The following is a 25152-nucleotide window of genomic DNA, read 5'->3' as shown; positions in this document are numbered from 1 at the left end:
GAAAATCAATCTCTGTTATCTGATAATTTATCCATTAGATTGTGCTGAGGTTCTATGTGAACCGGATCCAGGACCACCAAAAGAAGGCCCAAGAGGTTGCTAGTACCTTATGGCCCTGCCAGCAACCCAGAGAAATTCAGGCAGCATGTGGGCATTTTGGTCATTTTGGGGCCCCTGATCCAACCCAACTTGACCTAAAAAGAAGCAGAATGTTATAGGGACTCTAGTCCTAATCTTATTTTGTTATTGAGCTAGTCCTAGGCAAGTACAAAAGAGTCCTATTTAGGGAAGGATTCCTGTAGTAGTAGTCCAAATTCTACTAAGAAACTATTCCTACTGTTCTTTTGTAATTTGAATCATCCTAGGATTAGTTAGTTAAGCGCCCTTGGTAGAATGAGAGTCCTAAGTGAAGTAGAAGTTCTTTGTTTTGGCTCCTAATTTGGAGTCCCATCTAACAAGGGATTCCTTCTTAAATTAGAAGTCCTTATATGTTTGCCCTCTTATTTAGTTAAGACTTCCTGTCTGTTATGCACTTTTGCATCCAATTTAGTCCAATTAAGAGTCCTAGTTTGATTTGCTTTCTAATGTTGAGTCCTAGCATGAATCCTTCATGCAAGGCCATAAATATAGCCTAACAAGACAGCTTATGATTGATTAATAAAACTGAGTTTGAAGGAGAATTAAGTGGAGTCATAGGGTTTCCAAGGAGGAAACCTACAGCTCTTGTCTTGCATGGATTTGTTGCAATTATTCAAGTTCACTTTCTTCTACAAGTATAACATGCCCCCACCCCTGCCCCTACGGCCTACCTTTCTTCTTCTTCTTCCTCCAATCGCAGCCTTCTTGTTTTCACCCACCCCAAGGCAGTGGCAGCCATAGTTCTTCCCAAATCCTAAACCCTAGGTCATCCCCTCCCCTCTCCCACGTCCCAATCCCTTTAGGAAACCTCTTCCCCCTCCCTCTGCTCCCCTAGTTTTCGATCCCAACCTTTGGCTAACCATCTCATTAAACCCTAGAAAGACTGGATCCCTTCTTTTTCCCCTAAATCCTAATCCCTATGTCCTTTTTTATTTCTATTTTTTTCTTTATTTTTTATCGAATTTTTGGACTTCTCAAAATACCTAAAATTCAAGGTCAGATCTACAGCAATCTAACAGTTAGATCTGTCCCAAACTTTAAGAACCTCATCGCCCCGACGCTAGTGTTCTTCCCTCTAAATTTCAGCCCAATCGGACCAACCAAACTGTAGTCTAAAGCCCAACTCCTTTTCTGCCCTAAATTCTCAAAAACCCTAGAAACCCTAGCCTTCTTAAATCTAGATCTTTCAAGCCCTTCACCTAAATCCAGTTCCTTTTTAGGATTATCTTCCCCTCACTTCCCCTTGGACTTGATCCCAATTAGGAACCCTAACCTCCCCCTAGAAACCCTAAATGATGTGAACCAAATTCTTGGGTTTATAATGATGTTGCCCTAGATTTAGGCTCACTCCAGGATCCTTTCTCAGGGAACAAGCAATCTTTAGAGGCTGTATAGGCTTGCAATAGGAGATTTCTTAGAGTAATTAGGATTTAGGATGATAAGGCAATGCCCTAGAAGGGTTCAGCCAGGTTTACAAACAAGGAAGATCAGGTTTTGAGCTTGTAACCTTGCTGTAATTTAGTTTCCATTCTGGGACTTAGTTTAGAGTTAATTTTCAGGGGTTTTAAAGGCTAAGAAGAAGGGTAGACAGGTTCGGCTGCTGCTGTTGTTTAGTTTCTGGTTAGGGTTTATACAACAGGTTTTAGGAAATAAGGTATTTGTTGAAATACAATGTTTGGCAGAATGGCTTATTAGATCAATGATCTCAAGCCCTCTATTTATAAATAAGTGGAAAGTAGAATATTACAAGGAATAGAAGTTTACATGAATGCAAACTCTAATTTAACTCCTATACAAACTCTTATTAGACTCCTAATAGAATCCAACACTCCCCCTCAAGTTGAGGCATAGATATTAGTCATGCCCAACTTGCCTACAATAGGAAGGAAATCTCTTTCTTTCAAACCCTTAGTGAAAACATCTGCTACTTGGTCTCCAGATCTTACAAAAGGCATGCAGATAAGCCCTTGTTCCAACTTTCCTTTGACAAAAAACCTGTCAATTTCAATGTGCTTAGTTCGATCATTGCACTGGATTATTAGCAATACTAATAGCAGACTTGTTGTCACAATATAACATCATAGGGTTTGGAACTTGAACTCCAATATCTTGCAGCAAGCCTTTCAACCATAATAGCTCACAAACTCCACGAACCATAGCTCTATATTCAGCTTCGGTACTAGATAAAGCTACCACATTCTGTTTCTTACTTCTCCAAGTAACTAGATTACCTCCAACAAAGGTACATTAACCTGAAATTGACTTCCTGTCTGGAGATCCAGCCCAGTCTGCATCAGTGTATGCTTCTACTTTTAGATTATCGGTGGGTGATAGAAGTACTCCTTTTCTAGGAGTTCCCTTCAAATACTGTAGTATTCTGGTAACAACCTTCATATGAGCTAAATATGGATCATGCATGAATTGGCTCACTATCCCTATAGCATAAGCGATGTCTGGCCTGGTGTGGGACAAGTAAATAAGCTTCCCTACCAGCCTTTGGTATCTTCCTTTGTCCACTGGTTCTCCCTCTTTTTCTTTAAGTTTAGCTCCAGCTTCAATAGGGGTATCAACTGCTTTGCACCCCAACATTCCCACTTCTGATAATAGATCTAGGACATACTTTCTTTGGGATAGGAATATACATTTATTTGATCGAGCCACCTCAATCCCTAAGAAATACTGTAACTTTCCTAGATCTTTAATTTCAAATTCTCTGCCAAGAAAGTCTTTCAGCTTTTGAATTTCTTTACCATCATTCCCTGTGATGACAATATCGTCTACATAAACAATGAGAAGTGTGATGTTAGTACCTGACTTCTTGACAAATAGTGTATGATCAGCATTGCTTTGCTTGTACCCAATAGAAGTCATTGCCTTGATAGGCGTCCAAACCAAGTATCTAGGAGACTGTTTTAACCCATATATTGACCTCTTCAACCAACGGACTTTCCCCTGCAGATATTGTCATCGGAAAAACCATGTGGGATTTCCATATAGACCTCTTCTGCTAACTCCCCATGTAAGAAGGCATTCTTTACGTCTAGTTGGTGCAAGTTCCAGTGTTTGTTCACAGCTACAGACAACAGAACTCTAACAGTATTTAGTTTCGCAACAGGAGCAAAGGTCTCCTGATAATCAATCCCATAGGTCTGGGTAAACCCCTTTGCAACTAGTCTAGCTTTCAACTTGTTAACTGATCCATCCATATTTTGTTTAACCACAAATACCCATTTGTAGCCCACTGGTTTTTTTCCTGGAGGAAGTGTAATCAGCTCCCAAGTGTCATTTTTCTTCATTGCCTGCATTTCCTCTACCATAGCTTCCTTCCATCTCTTATCAAGCATAGGCTTCCGCCAACTTTTAGAACAGATACGATGATAGAGAAGATATAAAAGCACGGTAGGAGTCGACAAAGAGTTATAAGAAACATATTTAGCTATGGGATGTTGAGTACAAGATCCGACCCCTTTTCTAACAAAGAATAGGAAGATTGGAAGAAGATACCTCGGTAGAATCCGATTCTGAGCGCAGAGGCCGGAAGTGGTAACGTATCACCTGCTTTAGCCGGTTGTATTTCTTCCTCTGATAAGTCTTCACCTCCTTATTCCGGTCAATCTGGTTTTGAAAGACCCCAACAGTGTGTCTCACAGGAGTGGTCTCCCCCTGGCTAGGTTCTTCACATGGTTCAGAAATCGAAGGGGGAGAATCCTCAGGTATACTGGCCGAAGTCTCCCCCTGGGTAGGAAACTCTTCTGGGACTCTTAAGTTGTGTTGGTGTGTGAAAGGAAGATCTAGAGTCGGAAAGAACACCTCTCCTCTAGGACTCTCCCCCTGGAGAGGTGTATAGTAAGGGCAAGACTCATTAAAAATTACATCCATGGATACAATAGTTTTCCTGGAAGGAGGATGATAACATTTGTACCCTTTCTGAGTAGCAGAATACCCCAAAAATATGCAGCGTAGGCTGCGTGGAGCTAGCTTACTCTGGTGGGCTATGATTTTGGCATAACACACACATCCAAAAATCTTTGGGGGAATAACAAAAGAAGAGGCTCCCTGAAGAATCTCATTAGGACATTTAAAACCAAGTATCCTCTCGGGCATCCTATTCATAAGGTAAGTAGCAGTGAGAATAGCGTCACTCCAGTATTGGTCAGGGACGTTCATAAAAATCATAATGGAACGGGCTATCTCTAAGAGATGCCGATTCTTCCTTTCGACAACCCCATTTTGGGCAGCCGTATCAACGCAACTGGTCTGATGTATTATGCCAGAATCAGAGAGATATCATTGAAATTCACCATCAATATACTCCTATGCCATTGTCATCTGCGAAGGATCTTCACGGTGGCATTGAACCGAGTTTTAATCATATTATGAAAGTCACGAAAACATCGGAAAACCTCATTTTTTTGTTTTAAAAGATAAATGCATGTAGAACGAGAGGTGACAATCAATAAAAGTAACAAAGTACCTATGGCCGCATGTAGACACACGTCGGCGGGGACCCCACACATCGGTATGAATTAGCATAAAAGGAATAGGTTTTCTATTATAAAGAGAAGGTAAATAAGTAGAACGAGTCTGTTTTGCAAAAATGCAAGCTTCACAAAAAAATTATTTTCATTATAAGAAGAAACCAAATCAGGAAATATTTTCTTAAGAGTTCCTAGAGGGGGGTGACCTAGCCTACGATGCACAGGCCTGAAGGTCCGATATTACCGAATGGACCGGATTATAAGATGTAGTCAAACGTGGACGTAGATTCTCCAATCGGCTCGAGCAAATAAAGTCCATTGTCTAGTTTACCACGTCCAATCTCCTTCCCCGTGACCAGATCCTGGAAGACACAGTAAGATGGGAAAAAAGTTACTTTACAATTCAAGTCATGTGTAAGACTACTGATAGAGAGCAAGTTAGTAGAGAAAGAAGGAACATGTAAAACTTTAGACAAAGAAAGTGATGGAGAATGCTGAATGGTCCCTTTTCCAGCAATGGAAGAATAGGATCCATTAGCAATTCGAACTTTATCCTTTCCAGAAGTTGGAGAATATTGTGAGAAAGAGGAGGATAAACCTGTCATATGATCTGTAGCTCCCATATCAATGATCCAAGGAGTAGAAACCGAAGAAGCTTGAAAGCTTGTAAAGGTTTTACCGACAAGTAGCAAGGTAGGTGTTGGTATGGGTAGTAGAGGAAGCAGTGGTCAAGGCTGTACCTTCAATAGTTCTTCAGTCTTCACCCTTTCGAAGTAACAGAAATGTCGTAGAATGCAATAGCCAAACAACCCAAACAGATCTACCTCTCTTTTTTTCTTTTTCTTTTTCTTCTTTTTTTTTTTTTTTTTTTTTTTTTCAGTAATGACAAATATGTCCTTGAAAAAACGGAATTTGCAAATAAATCTCAGAACTTATACAAATTTACATATAAGTCCCTGTAAAGCAAATTTACCAAAATAACCCTCAAATATGTATTTTATTTGGGCTAATCGAATTACCTCAGATGAAGAGTCAATTTCTCAATCGCAGGCTTAAGGAGAACAGCCCCAGTCGAAGAACCTTAATAGAAAAACCCCAATCGAAGGTTTCAGATGACTAACCAAGCTTGGGGGGGGGGGGGGGGGGGGGGGGGGGGGGGGGGGGGGGGGGGGTATAGTGAAATCGCAGGCTCCAATCAGATGAAGAATCGAATTGAGTTTTCAGAAAAAAAATTGCAGGAGTGAAGTCAAGTCAAATTTCGACCTTTTCAAGGTTGAAATGTTCATTCGAAGTTTACCTTGATTTCTTGCTGATTTCTTCTTCTCTTCTTCTTTCCTCTCGTTTTCTGTTCTTATTCATTGAATCGAGACGGAACAGAATCGTCGTCTTCTTCTTTCTTTTTTTCTTTTTTTTCTGTTTCAGTTACGGAACTGAATCGTCGTCTTCTTCTTTCTTCTTCTTTTTTTTTCTGTTTCAGTTGGCGACCAAGATGGTACTGAAAAACTGCCTAAAACTGAAGATTGGCGATGGGTTTGAAAAAAAAATCAGAAGAAGAAGAAGGTAGGTCGCTTCCCAAATCGAATTTAGGCTCTGATGCCATGTTGAAATACAATGTTTGGCAGAATGGCTTATTAGATCAATGATCTCAAGCCCTCTATTTATAAATAAGTGGAAAGTAGAATATTACAAGAAATAGAAGTTTACATGAATGCAAACTATAATTTAACTCTTATACAAACTCTTATTAGACTCCTAATAGAATCCAACAGTATTGGATTTTGGTTGGGCTGGGGAAGGGGCTGTTGTTGCTATTTTATATTTTCAGGTTAGCTCTAGTGTGATTAGGTCATTCCTAGTAGGTTTAGGATAGGTTTGAAGAGTCCTATAGGGTTTAGGATTCTTGGATTGGCCTGGGTTTGGGATTGAGTGTGGGTGATGGGTCGGGGAAGCTAATCCTAAAAGGGTGAGGTGATTGGAGATGGGGTTGGAGAGATATAGGTGTTCTCGGGTTAGCTAAAATTCTGGGTTTAGGTTTCTGGTTTTTCTATGCTGCCGCAGGGTAGAAAAGAAGAAAAGAAAAAGAAAGGGGAAGGGGAATGGGTTGTACCTAAGGATTAGGGTTGGGGAAGGGTAGGGGATGATCTAGGATTGAAAGCAGAGAGATTCTAAGGGAGCTGCAGGGTTGGAAGGGGGCTGGGAAGGTCTGGAGGAAGAGGGTGGGGAGACTTGAGTAGGTTAGCGAGAGGGAGAAGGGGGCTGGAATGGGCAGGGGGAGGGGATGTATTTACTTGGTCATAGAAGTCAAGCTTCTGTAATGATTGAGTTGCTGCTGGAAATTGAAGAAGAAGAACTCTTAATGCCGCCGTGGCCCTCCCAAGAAAGCCACAACTTGGATTTCCTCAAAACTCGAAAATTTTATTCAATTCAACTTGTTAATTACAGAGTAAGGAGGCTTTATTTATAGCCTTAAAATAAGAAAAAAGTAAGGCTCTAATTAGGAAACCTACTTTACTTCAAACTGACTTACTAGTTCTAATTAGGACTCTGACTTGACTAACAACCTCTCACATAAACAAGGACTCTATCATAACTTACTCTAGAGAGATCCAATTAGGATTATAAGAGTAGATATGGGGTCCTAATAAAAGTAGGCTCAAGTGAGGTGATGTGAACCAGAATTCTCTCCTTGGCCGACACCCTAGGTGGGGCCATATCCATCATAAGATCCTTTCTCAAACCCAATTCTATTTTGAAACCCTAATTCCGTTCCATCCCATATTATTCCTGGGTATCTCAAACCATCCTATGGGTGATTCATCGACAATCCTAACTTGTCCCTAAGGTTTTCCCATAATTTCTTTAGAGATCCACAACAGCCCATCATCTCATAAGAAACCATCTTAGGTTTTGATAAAACCCTAATCTTTCCATATTTCACGAATTCTTCATTAGATTGCTGGAAGATTCTGGGCAAACCTTAATTTTAGGGAATCAATTCTAGAAAACCTAACCCGAAAATTGGGGTTCACATCATTAGGGGATCCCAGCACAACTGGGAATCACACCCAAACAAGGACTCTGCAATAGCTCAACAAATACTAATCCAAATGAGAAAAGAAAAATAGATCTAGGGTCCAAAGTCCAGACAACTAACTGGACTCAAAGGGATCCAGACCTAGGACACCACGAAATTGATAAAATTGCCAAAATACCCTAAATTTGGACGAAATTACTGGGGTTGCTGGTAGAGGCCATAGGGTGCTGGCAAAACCCTTGGGCTCTCATTTGGTGGTCCTGAATTTAAGTAATCACTAAATCTAGAAAACTCTAGACTCAGAGATTCAAATCTGAAATTAAATTACAGCAAGGATCCGATTTGAATTTCTTTAAATCCTAGCCTCCAGCCCATAGCTGAACCTTGTTTATCCTATCCCCAACCCTAGAACAATCAAGGGCAGCCCTACACCATAACACAGGGTTATTAGAAACATAATTTTCCTGTCGGTTCTCTTGAATTGATCATGTAGACCGACCCTCAATTTGAGGGTTACATCAGTTCTGATTATGGAATTCTAGCCTCCACTAGAACCAAGGTTGATGTCCATCAGACTGGTGGATTGAAAGATACACAAGTTTCCTTTTGTTGCTATTATCTGTTCTTACCTCTTTTTTTAGGCAAATTTGGTCTTACCCCTATTAAGACCTCTAACATATGTTAGTTTCAGGCCCTCCTCTGATTTGTGGTTAACAAGTTCTAATCATGTTAGTTTCTGCCATACTCATAGTCTTCTGGTTCACTGAAGTTCTTGTTTCTAGAAGGTTTCCTTGTCTTTTCGGCAGGGCTAATATCATCATAAAACATTTTTTGGGACCAGTATTCCATTGAATCTCCATTAATTTATATTGTTATGGCTATTTTAGTTGTAGGAATACTCTCCATTTGGAATGATGTCTTTCCTTCTTGGTCTTTCATAAATAGTTATGCATTGAAATCCACAATCCCTAGACACTGCATAGATTTTGGGAATAATTTCATCAGAACAAGAAGCGAAACACTGACCACATTGAAAAACGAAAGCCAGATGCATCATCTATCTAGTCGTCTCGTCCTTGCTACAGCTTAATCAGATAAAGAAGTATTCTAAACAAAACTTAGAGCCAAAAAGGAACTATAAAATCAAGTATATGGAATTCACACCTCCCATGATCTTGTTTATACATGATCTCCAGTCACCACCTTTATGTGAGCGTTTCCACACTGTTGCCAACTACAGTGAGGTCAATAATTTGCATTAATAGAAGAAAATAAAGTAGTCAAAGAAACCTAAACTATAAATAAAAGCTGGCTCAGAGACAGAACAAGACATAAAGGAGAAAAACACAAAAGTTCAATCGTGACTTCATGAGTGCTAACAAAAAGTACAACATTGTCAACTTTATGACAAGGCATCTCAAAGAAGGAAAATAATAAAGGAATATCCTCCTTATAAAACTAAACAATAACCAAGTCCACATGAAATTGTGAAACAATATTTCCTAAAATAGTGACTTTTTATTATTTCTATTTGGCAAAGAATCTTTAGCTCAAAATAATTATTCCATGCTAGGAGCAGGAGGTACAGATTAGTTACCTACAATGCTTGAAGACCCTATTTCATGGGATGCTCTTTATAAATGGAGATGAGTGTTGTTTTCAGTTGTCACATGACTTCTGCAAGTTTTTTTATTTATTTATTGGGCAAATTAAATATAGAACCCCTGGATTTCGTATCAATTACATCTACTACCCCTGGGAAAAAAGTCAATTACAAATGCTCTCTGCTGTTAAGTATTGGGGTTAAATGATGATGTCATTGGTTAATAAATATATTAATATCCATTTTACCCTTATTTCTTCTAGTGCCCTTCAAAGGGCAAATTACATATAGCCCCCTGGATTTCAAATCAATTACATCTACTAACCCTTAAAGAAAAATCAATTACAAATGCCCCTCTACTATTAAGTGTTGGGGTTAAATGATAATGTATTACGCTAACCTATGTTTTAGGAATTCTTATACTACTTCCTTTAGGTTAGCGTAATACATTATCATTTAACCCCAACACTTAATAGTAGAGGGACATTTGTAAATGAATCTTGGATGATGGAAGGGTTCTTGGGCAATTTTCATGGGATCTTGGTCAGTTCTTGGGCACTCTCCGGATCTTTTCTCTTTTCTTTCCTCTTTCTTTCTTTCTTTCTTTCTTTCTTTCTTTCTTTCTTTCTTTCTTTTTTCCTTTTCTTTTCCGGTTTTCAGATCTGCAGCAAGAATTAGAAAGGGGAAAGAAGAGGCTGAATGGGAGGAAGAGGAGGGGGAGAGGTGCCGCAAGGTTTAGGGAAGGTGGGGGATGGGTTCTTGGGATGCCGCAGGAGTGGGGAGGGTTTCTTGGCTGCTGCCTGGGTGGGGAAGAGGTCCTAGATGGTTGTGAAAGGAGGGGGGAAGGGGAATGGTTGTTGGTTGGATCACAGGGTGGGGATGGGGCTGTACTTACTTGGATTCAAAAATCTGCCGCTGGAGTTGTTGAACTAGAGCTGGAATCTAAAGAAGCTGGACGGGGTTGATGAAGAAGACCTTCTGGAACTGCTGTGGCCCTCCCAAGAAAGCCACGATTTGATTTTGCTCAAGATTCTCATTCAGTTCAACATGAAAATTACGTAGGTGGAAGGCTTTGTTTATAGCCTCAAATAAAAAAATAGAAAAGGACTCTCAACTTGAAAAACCAACTAGAACTCCTAATTGGCTTATCCAAAATGAAGTCAACTACTCTTGACTAAGACTTTGGCTCAAACAAGAAAACTCAATAACTAACTCTAGAGGACTCCAATCCAAATTCTAAGAGTAGTTATGGAGTTCTAAAAATAAGGAAATTAAGGTGAAATTGTGAGGTCCCAACCTAACTAGGAACCTCACCTAGACAAGGACTCTTAAATAACTTGCAAAATAATAATCAGAAAATGTGTGTGTGTGTGTGTAAGTTCCAGACAAGTAGACAACATCCTAGACAATGGGACCCATACTTAATTGTCACCATGAATTGAACAGAAAATATAGAAGAAGAAGAAATCGAGAATGAGAAGGAAGAGAAGATTGAGAGACCGATTTGAAAGACCTCTCTTGCATTTTCGGGTTTCCCCAAGAAAGCCTAATTTCTAACCTAAAGTTTGCAAGACCTCCAAAAATTGGACCACATACACCCTATACCTAATACTAACTGTGATCCGAGTTTCTCATCAATCCATCCATTGGATCCTTAAAAATTTATAAACAAAATATTCACTGCAAAACCCTAACACCGTAAAACCCTACCACATCTAAGAAACCGTAACTCCTAATATGAGATTGCTACCAAATTTAAACATCTCTTTAACCGAACCCTGGCATTCCTCTAACACCATCCAGCAGAGAAACAACCCAACCCAAGAAGAGATACCTCACATTAACAACCCAATAAGAGAGACCCAAATTCAAATCCCAACTCCATAATTCGAAACCTACCTTTTCCTTACCCAATTTTGAGTTGGTTCTTACTTTAAGAGATTTGCAATTGGCCCTCAATCCAATTGGGTCTACACCACTAAATTGCACGCTTATTTTTATTATTATTATTATTATTATTATTATTATTATTATTATTATTATTATTATTATTATTATTTATTTTATTTGTATTTATGGGGCTTATAAATTAAGCATATTGCATTTATAAACCTAAAAACGAGAAGCCTAGAGCCTGTAAAACCCAACGATGGGCTAAAATAAAGCATTTTGCAGCCCAAACAAGTCATGGCCAGTCTTTTTTTTTTTTTTTTTTTTGATGAATAAGTAATAATATAAACAAACAATGAACTACAAGAAAGATCAAAACTGGGAAGGATCCGGGAGAAGGGATGAAATGGGAGTTGAGACCCCAGGAGACAACAATAAGTCTGTTCCTTGGGGAATCAACAACCGGGGGATGGGAAATATAAATGAATCTAGCCGATACATCAAAATAAATCGATTCCAAATAGAATCGAGAGAGCGTGATTTAGAAGTCCAACGCCTGAGATTCCGCTCCCGCTAGAGATGATGGATCATAGCACCAAAGACAAGCTTACCTATCCAATCACAAATAGAGGTACCTGTGAATTTACTCAAAATCTAGTCATGGCCAATCTTACTACACCATAAGGGGCAAATCAAAGAGGTGAACCTGTTTAGGATCATTGAGCTAATCAAGAAGATTGTCTCTAAAAGAGACATATTTGGGTTGATTAGATATACTTAGTGCTCCTCCCTTCAACTTCTAGTTGGACACTCTCTACCAGATATGATGCTTATTGGGTTTAGCACAAGATTCCAGCTACTCACCTTGTCATCCTCGGAGCTACACATTCTCGTGCTGGTGATGGAAACTCTGCTTTCTTTAAGCTAGATCATCAGCACCTTACAAGAATTCTCTGCACTTGTTCAGCCCTAGAACTATTAACAGTTCTAGTCTCCCTAGATTTCCCTAGTGGCAGATATCTTAGATCAAATTGGCTGGTCCTCCTCCTCTCCCGTCAAACTCATTTGGAGAATCTCTTCCAAAGATAACTCCATTTGGGTTAATTGGGTCTACTCTTACTACCTCAAGAATGACTCATTTTGGACCACCACCATCCCCTCAAATTTATCTTGAACTGTTGTAAAAACTCATTTCACTTAACCTCCTTCACTTAACCTCCTTAGCCTCTCCACTATGTCCTTTAGAATAGCGGACGGCTCCAACATCTTGTTCTAGTTTGACCCTTGGCACCCCCTGGCACCCCCTCGGCATCCTATACCATGTAATCGAAGCCAAGGCAATTTACACATTAGGGGTACCCAAACAATGCCCTCTTTCTTGCTTTATTGATCCCGGATCTTGGACCCCTCCCTCCCCCTTACCTCCGGAGTTAGATTCCATTTGGCTCCTTCTTCCACCCCCCATTATGACCAACTCCTCTGGCTCCCTTGTAGGAACACCTCATACTCCACCATTTCTTGCTTGGAACCACATCTTCACCCCCTCCCCCAGTCCCATGGGCCAAACTCACTTACTTCAAAGGCCACATCCCCCCCCCCCCCCCAAATGAAGCCTTCAATTTCTGGAGAACCTTTTCCCACTGCCTTCCCACCCAAACCCTCCTTGTAGACCACAACATGCAAATCAAATTTTCCTGCATCTTTTGCACTGATGATGAAACCATTCCTCACCTCTTCCTTGCCTACTCCCTCTCTAGGCCCATCTGGCTTCTAGCTCTTGCCTCCATTTGGCCCAGATCTAGATGCCCACAGCCTTTTGTTATCAAGTACCGCTGGTTCCCATCCACCTTTATGGGCTCCTCGATTGCTGACCTCATAGGCAGACTTCTTCTTAACCCTGCATTTCGCTTTATTCTTCCCCTGGGCGTTTATACATATTTATTTACTCACCCAAAAGAAAATATCAAAAAGCGATTCTCAATGCCTTTAAAATCTCAATGGTTTTGATTATGGCCTCAACAAAGAGAGATTCAACCAAAAAAAAAATTCTATCATTTTTAGTTCCAAAGCTGTGTGGGACTTCCTTTGTTCTAGAGGGCCCTTTGGCTCCTTATACGACATTGGTTTGCTTCAAGCATCACATTTCATGCTATTGCTTGTCTGGAGAGATATTCTAACTTCCAATGCAGGTTGTTTTCTCCCAATCCTGCTGCCTTCACTGGAATGCTGTGGAAGATACTGAACAACTTTTTCACCAGCGCTATCTGCTCCTTTGTCTAGAAAGACATCCAAACAAAGTGCTGGCCTACAAGCAGGACATTCTCCCTTTAGATAAAGAACTTTAGCTGGATCTTCTCTCCATGACATGATCAGTGAGCTGGCACTTTGTGTGCTGTCATCAATCATATATAGACCGAACATAATATCAGAAAACAGACTTCCAACTCTCCATCTCCCCGTCATAATTGGATGGAACATAAAATCAATAAATGGGGCTTCAAGCTCTCAATGGCTATTCGCTCTCCTGTTTTGACATCCCATGGAACATGCTTCTCATTGTATCCTGGGTGTTTCCTCCATATCCTTTCAAGACTTTACCCCCTCTGTTTGAGGTTCAGGCTCTGTTGTGATTGTCTTTTTTTTTTTTTTTCTTCTCCCCTCTTCTTGGTGGCAGAGTTACCCTGTTTTTGTTTGGTAATGTATTAATTTTTTACCAAAAGAAAAGAATGGGAAGTGTGTTTATAAGTTCAGCAAGAAATTGCATCATCCAATCATCATCTGTGATATATCAACATCTCATAATGGCTCACAAAGTACGTTCACCTGGTCCACATGTTCCTCATTGCTAAGAACTGGTGGCTTTCCCTCAATGTTCTAAAGCCCAATTTGAATTATATTTCCAAATTGGTATGAAGTGTAAACAACTATGTGACTTCAATATGCAAAACAATAACTTGAATAGATATTCAACATATACATATTTGGAATAGGTAGCGACCACAGACATTTTATAAATTGTACGCAATGAGCATAGAAAAAACAGGGGATGCTAAAGTAGCAGCAGGAACCAATAGGTTCATAAAACATACGTCAAAAACCAATTAAGATAGATGTTTGAATGTTATGGCAGTCCAACTTTCTCCATTTCGTTGTAGTTGTTGCCCAGAAAATTATGTATAGCTAAATTCATTTTCTATCCCCCCCCCCCCCCCCCCCACATTCCCTTATTTTCTCAAGTATCAAGATATTTTTCCATTTTGCCCTTTTACTAGAAGACAGCTTGAAGGAGCAAAAGCCACAGGATAACTTCATAAAAGAAAATGCTGGCAATTGAACCCACCACCTACCTCCACACAAACCGACTAAGAATCTCAATATGTTGTTACTTCTTGGCCAAGATCAACCCAAAATCAGTGAGGGGTGGGAAATTTTTGGTTTTGATTGGTCCCAGATTCTCAGTCAATGACATCATAAGAAGAAATTTAAAGGGAAAAACATGTAATCCCCACTACTTTGATGATGATCTCTTCTAAATCTACAGTTACAAGAGTCTGTCTACCGATTTCAAAGAGCACAAGCAGGGAAATTTTAATCATTTCTATAATTAAAATATTTATATATATATATATATGAGCACAATATTAATCTTTTAGTCCAGTTCCAGGAACTATAAAAGCCAGAGAGAAAATATCAATTTATTCATCCAAAAATTACAATTCGCGCTCCAAATCCTGCCAAAGTTTAAGAAAAGAAGAAGAATAACGAACCCCATCCGTGGAAGAGGAAGAATTATCAGATTCCATCACAGAACGAAGCTTCTCGTAAAGTTCGGGGCTGCGGTAGACAGAACCAGGGAGAGCACGAGTCTTGACGTGTGGAACCACATCGAGGGAGACCGTCCCCATGTATAGCAGCATTCCTGAGATGTAAATGAGAGGGACGAAGAGGAAAACACCCTGTCTACGAAGTAAAACAGAGATTATGATCCACGAAATTCTCTGCGAGAGTGTCTTTGGCTGCTGCCCGGATAAAAACCTTTCTGCCTTTGCCTTCCCCTGCCGGTAACTCGGCGATCGCAATGGCGACGTTGGCGGTGACGGGGAGCTGTTCCTACTACTCGAACGATTCGTAGCGTGCATCTCTCTTATCAGCCGCTCACACAAAATCCTTCTCTCTCTCTTTCAATTTCCATACGATTATGCTATGGAGAATGGCAAAAAAAAGATAGTCCCCTTATATTTTTGTGCTGTAATCAGCATTGAGGTGAAATGATGATGATGATATGGAATACAAATCACAAGACCAGAGGAAGGTGAAGGCTACTCAGCTTGATTGAGTATACAAGAAGAGTCTACATTGACCTGATTAGTAATTTGACGAGGGAAAAATCAATCTTTGTTCGCTTTTACTCTTGGGTTGATGGGTTAGACGAGTTTGGGAATCTGAATTTGAAATTAATCTCTCCAGTCTGTAGATTAATCTGTGTGTAAAGTTTAAATATTTTGCAGGACATTGGGATTGCATTTTTCACGGAAAAGAAGGGCTTCCAACTTTCCACGGATGAAAAGATGTAAGAGCTTCACAAGAGGTAACGTGCTTGAGAAGAGGTCAGGCAGGCGAAGAATGATGAGAGAGAGCGATTTCTCGGGATCCGGAGATTTGCAGAGCACAATGTCCCACACCGTTGTGCCTTCGGGTTCGGCTCCTCCGAGGGAGACCATCTCCAAGAGGGGTCAAGGGTCTGCTGCCAAGGGTTAAGATTTGATCTAGACCGTCTACCTCACTGGTGGTTTAAATTCGATCTTTGACAACATAGTATTGCGCATTAAATGCGCAACACTTGATCCTTTAGTGACACAGATCACTGGGAAATCGTCACGTGGATAATACCCTGTGATTTAAATCTCGATCTTTGACAACATAGTATTGCATTAAATGCGCAACACTTAAGTTAAACCCCTCCCAGAGAATGCCTAGTGATCATTGGGAAATCGTCACGTGGATAATACTGATCTTCTAAGATTAAACATTTATTTTGTAACCAAATAAAACCTTAAGATCCGCCAATGCAGAGTTTTTCTAGTGATAAAACCAACACCTTTTAGTGAAGAGGTCGAGGGTTTGACTCTCACAAAGGCATATGTAACATCCCCATCCAAAAAAAAAAACCTTAAAACCCGAAGAATCAAAGTGAAATCCCATTTTTTCCCTTTGAAGAAAAAAAAAAAAAAAAAAAAGAGCATTCATCTTCTTTGTTGCAAAATCTACAAGGTGAAACCAAAATCGGAAGCATTGCCAGTAGCATTGGTGTCAACATCACAGAGATCGTCATCGGTGGGCTTGCAGATCGTAAACTACAAATTGGAAGAGGGGATTGCCCTATGGATGTTAGGTTTTTTATTAAAATCTATATTATCTATATATAAGTTTCAAAATTAGTTTTTGTATTTCTTTTATTTAATTGTTTTGTTAGTATGTGGGACCCATGAGGTAAGGGTGGCAACGTGGCATCATGAGTAAATGAGGCCCTTCATGACCTTGGTTATGAGGCTCTTCATGACATTGGTCATGGGTCTTAAAGATCTTGATCATGGTGATGAGGTGGGCTTACTTAAATGATGGAATTCACTCAAATCTATCTCTTGACCTTCATTTCTCATTTCAACTTCATGATCATTCATGGCCATTACCATGAGTGGGGTTAAGGTCATTCAATGGATTAAATCCAATTCATTGCCTTAAGAATCCTAAGAGGTGTAAGGTGAGGTTTGAGCCTATATAAACCCAACCCTTCCTTGCATGTTGGGTGGATTTTGAGACACTCCTCACTCTCACATTATTTGTGTTACAAAGTTAATTTCTTTCTTTGAATTTGTCTAAGTGTTGTGCTCTAGCTTTTGACCTTAGACCAGTTGGTTGTAAGATCAAGATTGAAGAAAGGAACCGGTTCAAAGATATTGGTGAAAAAGACCTTGGGAAAGGATAACTTAGTGAGGGTTTGTTTATTCTTAGTGTTTTCAAATGTTGTAATTGAAAAGTCTAGCACTTAGTCGGTTTAATTTGTTGTTTCATTCAATAGTTATGATTTGTACCATAGTAATGTGAAATATATCACCAAACTATGCAAGTTAAGAACGATCACCAATAAGGTGGAATCTCCCAAGGACAAGTGTATAACTTGTGTGGAGGCGCTAAGTTAACCAAAATACCTCACAAGACCATGGATAGAAAGAGTGATCTCTTGGAATTGATCCATAGTGACTTAAGTGATTACAAGTCATATGAGTCAAGGAGAATAAACAATTATATTTTCACCTTCATAGATGATCATTCTAGATATACCATGATATATTTGCTCAAATCAAAAAATAAGGCCGAAAAGGCATTTATATATTACAAAATGGAAGTTGAAAATCAACTTGGCAAGAAGATTAAAAGACTTAAAACCAATAGAGGGACTAAGTATTTTAATCTTGATAAGTTTTGTGAGGAAAATGAAATTAGCCATGAAAAGATAGCTCCGTACCAACCGGAATCAAATGGGGTAGCGGAAAGGAAAAATATCTCTCTTAAAGAGACGATGAACTCCATGTTGTTGAGTTCTAATGTACCACTTGATATGTGGGGGAAGCCATGTTGACATCCTGTTATCTTTAAAAAAAGAATAAAGTGTACAATGATAAAAGGAGGCATATACGCCTTAAACACTCTCTTGTGTGACAGTACATAGATGAAGAAATGATAGCTCTCGATTATGTGAAGTCAGAAATGAATCAAGCTGACATGTTCACAAAGGCTATGTCTATCAAAAACTTGTGTATTACATCTACAGGAATGGGGTTAATGCCTAATCCTCGGGTCACATGATGGATACCCTACCTATGTGAAGAGACTAAATACCTGAATTAGGTTCAAGGGGTACAAACGAAGTCATGGGAAGACCGATTCAGTACTATTATTTATAATTATTCCATTCTAGGGTGTAGATGAAGATAATAGTACTACCACAAGGGTAAGGTTGAGCGAAGTTCTTAATTAGTTGAATCCCAAGGAATGTGGGGGTGTGTTAGTTGTGGTGCACATCAAAGACTAACCTAAGTGGATGTACGTGGTTTGGCCGCCACCAATGAGAACTTATAGGCGAGTTCTTTTAAACATTCATGAATCCAGGATAAGGGACATGGCCGGTTCAAAAGTCCGTATAAAAGGTAGCTCAAAAAGTCGATCTTTAGGACATGGATGATGGGACGGTCAGCTACATTAATGAGGAAAGGTTCAAGGAGTTTGACTCTACTCATACTTTGTAGCGCGACTCATTAGACCTAGTGTAGGTTCAAGTCCGAAAGACACCTACAACGATGTGTCCTTTAGTATCTAATAAAGTCACAACACGAGTCCTTTCTTGCAATTTTGAAACTTGTGGGGGATTGTTAGGTTTTTTATTAAAATCTATATTATCTATATATTAAGTTTCAAAATTAGTTTTTGCATTTCTTTTATTTAATTGTTTTGTTAGTGTGTGGGACCCATGAAGTAAGGGTGGTAATGAAGCATCATGAGTAAAGGAGGCCCTTCATGACCTTGGTTATGAGGCTCTTCATGACATTGGTCATGGGTCTTAAAGGTCTTGATCATGGTGATGAAGTGGGCTTACTTGAATGATGGAATTCACTCAAATTCTAACTCTTGACCTTCATTTCTCATTTCAACTTCATGACCATTCATGGCCATTACCATGAGTGGGGTTAAGGTCATTCAATGGATTAAATCCAATTCATTGCCTTAAGAATCCTAAGGGATGTAAGGTGAGGTTTGAGCCTATATAAACCCAACCCTTCCTTGCATGTTGGGTGGATTTTGAGACACTACTCACTCTCACATTGTTAATTTCTTTCTTTGAATTTGTTTAAGTATTGTGCTCTAGCTTTTGGCTCCTTGAAGGGACTAGAAGAACTACCTCATCTTCTAGTTGGAGGTTGCTTTATTTTGGAGGTGGTGGTGCGAAGAACCCTTGGTAGTAGGGTGCATCAATTACCTTAAAGACAATACTCAAGGTGTGACTCAACCTCATTGATCAGTGGTTCTTTCAGTTGCAACTTCAGGCTCTCCGGATTGGCTAAAGATCTTCATCTCTCAATTGTATTGCAATTTCATTTTTTTGTGTTTGAAGAATTTGTAATACAATTACCCCAACAATGGATCTTGGTGCATTGGCTCAGACATACTGGTATTTACATATATCGGATTAAGCTAATTGGACTCTAGAGATTGATCTTCGATCTTCTTACTAGAGAATTTTTTGAATTTCACTTTTCTTTTATATATTCCACAACCCAAGTTGTTCTACCTAAACTCCTTGTCAAGCAATTCCTGTTGTTTCTCAAACCCTACATGAGCGTTGTGTTTAAATCTAATATAGACAAATTCCAATGCTGCGAGTTAATAAAGGCCGACCAGGCTCAAAGTGGTTCAACCTCGTCTTGGTCAGACCAGAATAACCCAAGGACCTAGTATTATTTTCTTTTAAGAAAACTAACTCCCTTAAAAAGTAGAATAAGAATCCCAAACCAAATAGTCTGGAAGTTCAGATCGTCACTAGAATCTAGGTCGAACTCAACAATCATTAATAAATACCCCCACCTAAATTCTTAAAGAGGTATCACTCCAGCTAACTAACTGCTTGTTGCAACTTGCTTTTCTTATTTCCATTGCAGAATACTCATCTAACTTGATCTTCGGCGGTATTGCTCTACCAACCCAGTCGAGCACATTCTTGCAAGAACATCTGATCATGTGGACGAGCATGATTCAACTAGAAGAGGGGATTGCTCTATGGATCCTGGTGCATTGGCTCAGACATGCTGGTATTTGCATGTACCAGATTGAGCTAATTGGACTCTAGAGATTGATCTTCGATCTCCTTACCAAATATTTTTTTGAATTTCACTTTTCTTTTATATATTCCGCAACCCAAGTTGTTCTACCTAAAATCCTAGTCAAGAAATTCCTGTTGTGTCTCAAACCCTACATGAGCGTTGTGTTTAAATCAAAGGGAAAATATGGGATTTCATTATTCACTTTGCCTGTTTGACAGCAAACAAGATGAAACCCCTTTACTTCAAAATTGGGTTTTAGACTTTTAGGGTTTTAACGAATAGGTGTTTAATCTTAATTCTCAGATCGGTATTGTCCACGTGGCAGTGTCGCTCATTAGGCATTCCTTGGGAGATAGTTTCCTCGAGAGGAGCTGAACCCTGTGCCTTGTGGCATTCTCAAAGAGTTGGTTTGTTTTGACGCGAGAAAATTAAGCTGATAGTGCAGTGAACTTGTCTAAAGAGTCTCCCGGGTCGGGTTTTCTCTGAACATTTCAAAACCGGGATTGGTTTTGGATGGGCTAATGGACTGATTGGGCAACTATAATGGTCCTCAAATGGGCCGAAAAACAATAATCGGACTGAATGGGTTTAAATGGGCTAATTGGATGAAAGCCCATCCCACCATAATCATGGCCCGGCTGATCTGACCAATAGTAAGTGAGAACTCTCCGGGCCTATGGGTTCCCCAGTCCAAACTATCTGAAATTACAGTACAACATGACAAAATGTTGAATTTATTCACGTGATCCATGCATGAGTTTCTCCCATATCCGTTCAAGGGTCTTCTCATCTTGTCGTATATGTTTTTATAGTATCTGTTATTTTCCCCTTTGTTGTGTTAAAGAGGATGAGTTGAAATCTCAGTGTGTTACCCACCACTCTCAGATCATTGAATGTGGAACTTCTCAAAACAATAGTTTTTTTTCTTTCTTTATTTTTATCTTTTTCCTTTGGTCAAACAATAGTTCAACAGCAGGAAAGGACGAGGTCCGGATCCTCACCCCGTCGGGGGGAGCACAGACTGCTACCCGACGGCTTTCCAACCACACAAATACATGGGGCCCACAGGTGAAAAACACTTTTTGGAAAAAAAAAAACATCAAATTTTCACATGTGGGCCCCACGTATTTGTGTGGTTGGGAAGCTGTCGGGGAGCAGTCTGCGCTCCTTGACGGGCTGAGGATCCGGACTCATGAAGGACATCCATAATTTTACCCAAAAAAAAAAATCCTCAAGAATCATGAAAAAAATATGTTTTATTGTCCACATCTCTTTATTGGCACAGCAAGACACTTTTATAATAAATAGGAGGCTATTATTAAAAGTTTAACTTTGAACTAAAAAAATCTTCAATAATCTTTAAATTTTTAAGTTTTCTCAACCATTTGTTTAGCGCATAAGAATACTGCTGTGCACAATCGATGATGTTTTTTTCAAGAATCTTATTCATGTAGACTCACATAAAAATGTATTTTGTTTTGAGTGCTTTTTAAGAAGCCCAAGTAGAAGAGATGCGAATGAGTAAGAATTGATATTGGGTTGGCTGAATTGGCTTATTTGGATTGGAGTAATTGGATTGGATCAAACTGAACCAAATGAACCGACACTGTATGCAAAGCTAGAGTTAATGGGGGTTTCAAATTGGAGTGTAAATGGATAATCGAAATCCGCTTCTGAATTCGCATCAACATCCATTTACGGGTATCCGAATCCGTCTGATTACTAATAGAATGCGGATATGGTATACCCCTTTCTTACCGATTATTTTCTGTCCAATAAAATTATCCGATTAAGTTACTTGTTTAGATTTGTTTTTCTTATTTTAAAATTTTTTTTTTATCTATGATATGTGACTAGTTTTCTAGATTTTTTTACTAAAATAGTTACTAAAGTTGTTAAATTCTTAAATTTCAAACCTAGCTCTCACAAATAAGATGATAAAGATGTGAACAGGTAGTCGAAAACTTGTATTCAATCTGTATTCATGTCCATTAAGAAGAATCTAATTAAGAAAACAACTATCCAATTATCATCTGAATTTAACTGAATCCGTCCAAAAACCAATAGAATATTATCCGAATTCATCTGAATATAATAAGATGCGGATATGGTATTACCGTAATCTGATTCGAATCCAGTCCGTTTACACCCCTAGTTTCAAAGGCATTTCCTTCAATCCATTTTTGAAAACTAATGCATGAATATCCCCCTTCCGGCCTATAAAGTTGCAATGAGGGGCTAAATACGACTTCCTAAATTAATTTTGGGTTAGGAAGATAAATAAGATTAGAGGTTTTGCAAGTGAGTTTCAGACTTTCATTCTTCCACACCACTCCTCATTTCCATTCCTTTGAGTTATGGGCTCCAATATTGTGACTGATTCGATGATAACTAATTAAAAAAAATTCTATCACTCTCTTACATTTATATTGTATTTACTATAATTCTCATGCTCAAACTTTTACATCTAATTCTCCCCAAAAATCAAACATCTGCTTCCCTTCTACTTTTTCAGTCCAATAGGTTTCTTTGAAAAATGTGTTCTTTGAACCAATTCACATTTTTTGGTTCAAACCTACTTAAATCACGTAACTGTTTGTATTTTTAAACCACTGAAATCAACTTAAAAAAGAAAAAAATTACGCTCACACCCTTGAATTGGGCATGAAATTACTTACACCTCCTATTGTGCTATATATATTGTATTTGGGTCCAAGAAACTAACACTATCATATGAAAAATGACTATAATACCTTCAGTTAAAAAATGACAAATGAAATTATCAATGTATTCTTATGCATACCATCAAAATTACAATTATACCCCATACCTTGTCTTCAAAGAATAGTACAGGTGGGGAACGGAATCATAATGGGTTTGTGAACATTGACTAGTAGGCTACTAGCTTAAATTATTGACAACCCACGAGAATTTGCCTAAAACTTTTTGAATTGGATGCGTTAAACAAGTAAGTTATCTTTTGATCTATCTATTAATTGTCATATCTTGCCACTCCTGATTCTGGTTGTCTTTTGCCGGAGGATTGTGTTGTGGCTATGGGGGTTTTCGACAGCGGTGGTAGGTGATTTGTCTCATATCCGATCTAGGTTCCGACTAAGCTGGGTTAATACTCGATTGCCTTCTCATGTCCAGAGTTGACAAGCTCTGCAAGAAAGGTTAGACACGGGCCGGCTAGGATGCCAGACAACCGCCTCCAATGGCTAAGTCAGTTAGTGATCAAATAAGATCCCATGCGAGTGCAACACAGGAATTTGTTAAGAAAATGTTCGTGTCTTACCGGAGGGGGTGAGTCTTTGTTTAAATAGTATGCGGATTACCTTTTTGGGTTTAGACAGGCTCCCCTAACAATTTCCGTTTAATCATCCCTGGAGTTGACCTTCTGTTCATGGCAATGCTGCCATTAAAGTCCAGCGTAAATGAAGCCTTCCAAATGTGTTGTGCAGTCGGCTAGATACCCGACTTTGCTGCTGGCTTAGCACCCGGTCGGGAACATTTTTTCCGTATCAGTAGGCAAGAAGAGAGAAGGATGATGAGTAAGATAGGTGAAGAGAGTGGGGTTTTCAACGTAAGAGAAGGTGGTGGTAGGTGATTTCTAGCACTGGTAACTGGTAAGTTGTTTATGACAACTCGATTTTTTTTTTGGTTATTATGACAACTCGATTTAACCAACGAAGAAGTCACCCATCTCTATGTGTAAAGTTGAATTTTTAGAAATAGAATTTAAGTTAAAAAGCATTTAAATCCTTTTAACATACAAGGGGTACTAAGGATCTCAACAGAGAAAACGACAGAGTTGAAAAATAGAGGGGTAATCTAGGTATTTAAAACAGTAAGTAAAACAGTAAGGGAGAAGAAGTGATAATTTAATTTTTTGAGGAGCAGATGTGAGAGAATTTTAGTACATAAAGGCCAAGTAAATAGATGCCAAGTACAAGAGAATAATAAAAATTTGCTATAACAAATTTTTCTTCACATGCAAGAAGATATATAAGCCACTGTGCTTTCAGGACTCCAGCCATGTGAGGGTTTATTTTTAGTTGTATTGAAACTTCCTTTAATGGTCCAGTAAAGGTTGTTAATGTAGAAGGAAAGTGAAAGGAATTTGAGAGTAGGGGACTCGACTAGAAAGTCTCCACAAGGGCTTGTTTTAACTTTTGAGCACAGAAAAGCACACACTCAGAGAGGGGGAAAGTCTACTGAAGAAAAAAATAAAAGTAGGGAAAAGACAGAGAGAGAGAGAGAGACCTATGATGATCTCATTATATGGGGTGGGGACTGTGGAGCCTGTCTTACCATGTCTAGGTGTTGTCAATTTTTGCTGCAGAAGACTGTAAATACTCTTACCCTTTTTCTTGCCCTATCAATTCCATCACCACTCTCTAGTCTATACTGAATCACATTCTTGGTCTGCTCATTCCATTCCATCAAATGTTTTCTTTTGTTTGTTAATTCATGTGGGCCCTCTTTCATGCAAAAACCCTAGATGCTCCCCCCTCCCCTAGACCATCAAACTCAGATTTAAGGTTCTTCATCCATGACCAAGTGGGGGTCCATGCTCTATATCACAGTGTGTCCCAATTCCAAACTAGGACATGTCAAAATGTGATATGATTGGATAGCTATCACCTGGCCCATTCTGTCTCATCCGTGAACCTGAACCTCAAAGGTGTCTCCTCTTTGTTTCGAAGTGATCATATTAGTACAAGGTGGTTCTGGTCATGAATATATGATAGATGATAATACATCTATCCTGCACACAAAAGCATTCAAAGCTCAACAAGAAACCACTGTGAACCTTCAGCTTGGGGAGCTTTTTGACTGAGCTGGGGGCAGATTTGTTGATCTAGATCTAAAATTTGGCCCATGATCTTCCCTGCAAGCTGCAACTTAAAACCCATCTGACTAAACTGGGTTTCTTTTGAAGCATTAAATAGTGATTTTCTTCTTAATTAGAAAGATTGTAGAAAAGGCATGGGTTGTCAAGGGATATGGACCGTTCAATTAATTAGATGATGCAGTGAGGAAATGGTACCTGAAGAGTATTGCTACTCCATTTTAAGCTTTTTCTTGCTGTGTGGGTGTCAACATATATGTCTCTGCAAAATCATCTGA

At 39.2% G+C, this 25152-nt stretch overlaps 1 protein-coding gene across 1 annotated transcript in view; it reads right to left on the bottom strand.

The window, feature by feature from the left end:
- The window catches only part of LOC149024843 (protein ESMERALDA 1-like), a 108371-nt gene extending 92509 nt beyond the window's left edge, over positions 1-15862 (bottom strand). The window contains exons 1-2 of the mRNA XM_089145028.1: positions 14911-15862; positions 8815-8884 (exon numbers count right to left, since the gene is read on the bottom strand). Coding sequence (XP_089001154.1) covers positions 8815-8884; positions 14911-15282 — 442 coding nt within the window. The 5' untranslated portion in view covers positions 15283-15862. The remainder of the gene's footprint in view (positions 1-8814; positions 8885-14910) is intronic.
- Between the last annotated feature and the right edge of the window lie 9290 nt (positions 15863-25152).

This window comes from Hakea prostrata, chromosome 2 (assembly GCF_041222555.1).
Source record: "Hakea prostrata isolate BN-2017 chromosome 2, UWA_Hpros_2, whole genome shotgun sequence".
NCBI classification, from domain to species: Eukaryota; Viridiplantae; Streptophyta; class Magnoliopsida; order Proteales; family Proteaceae; genus Hakea; species Hakea prostrata.
This window is presented reverse-complemented; position numbering and strand designations above follow the sequence as displayed.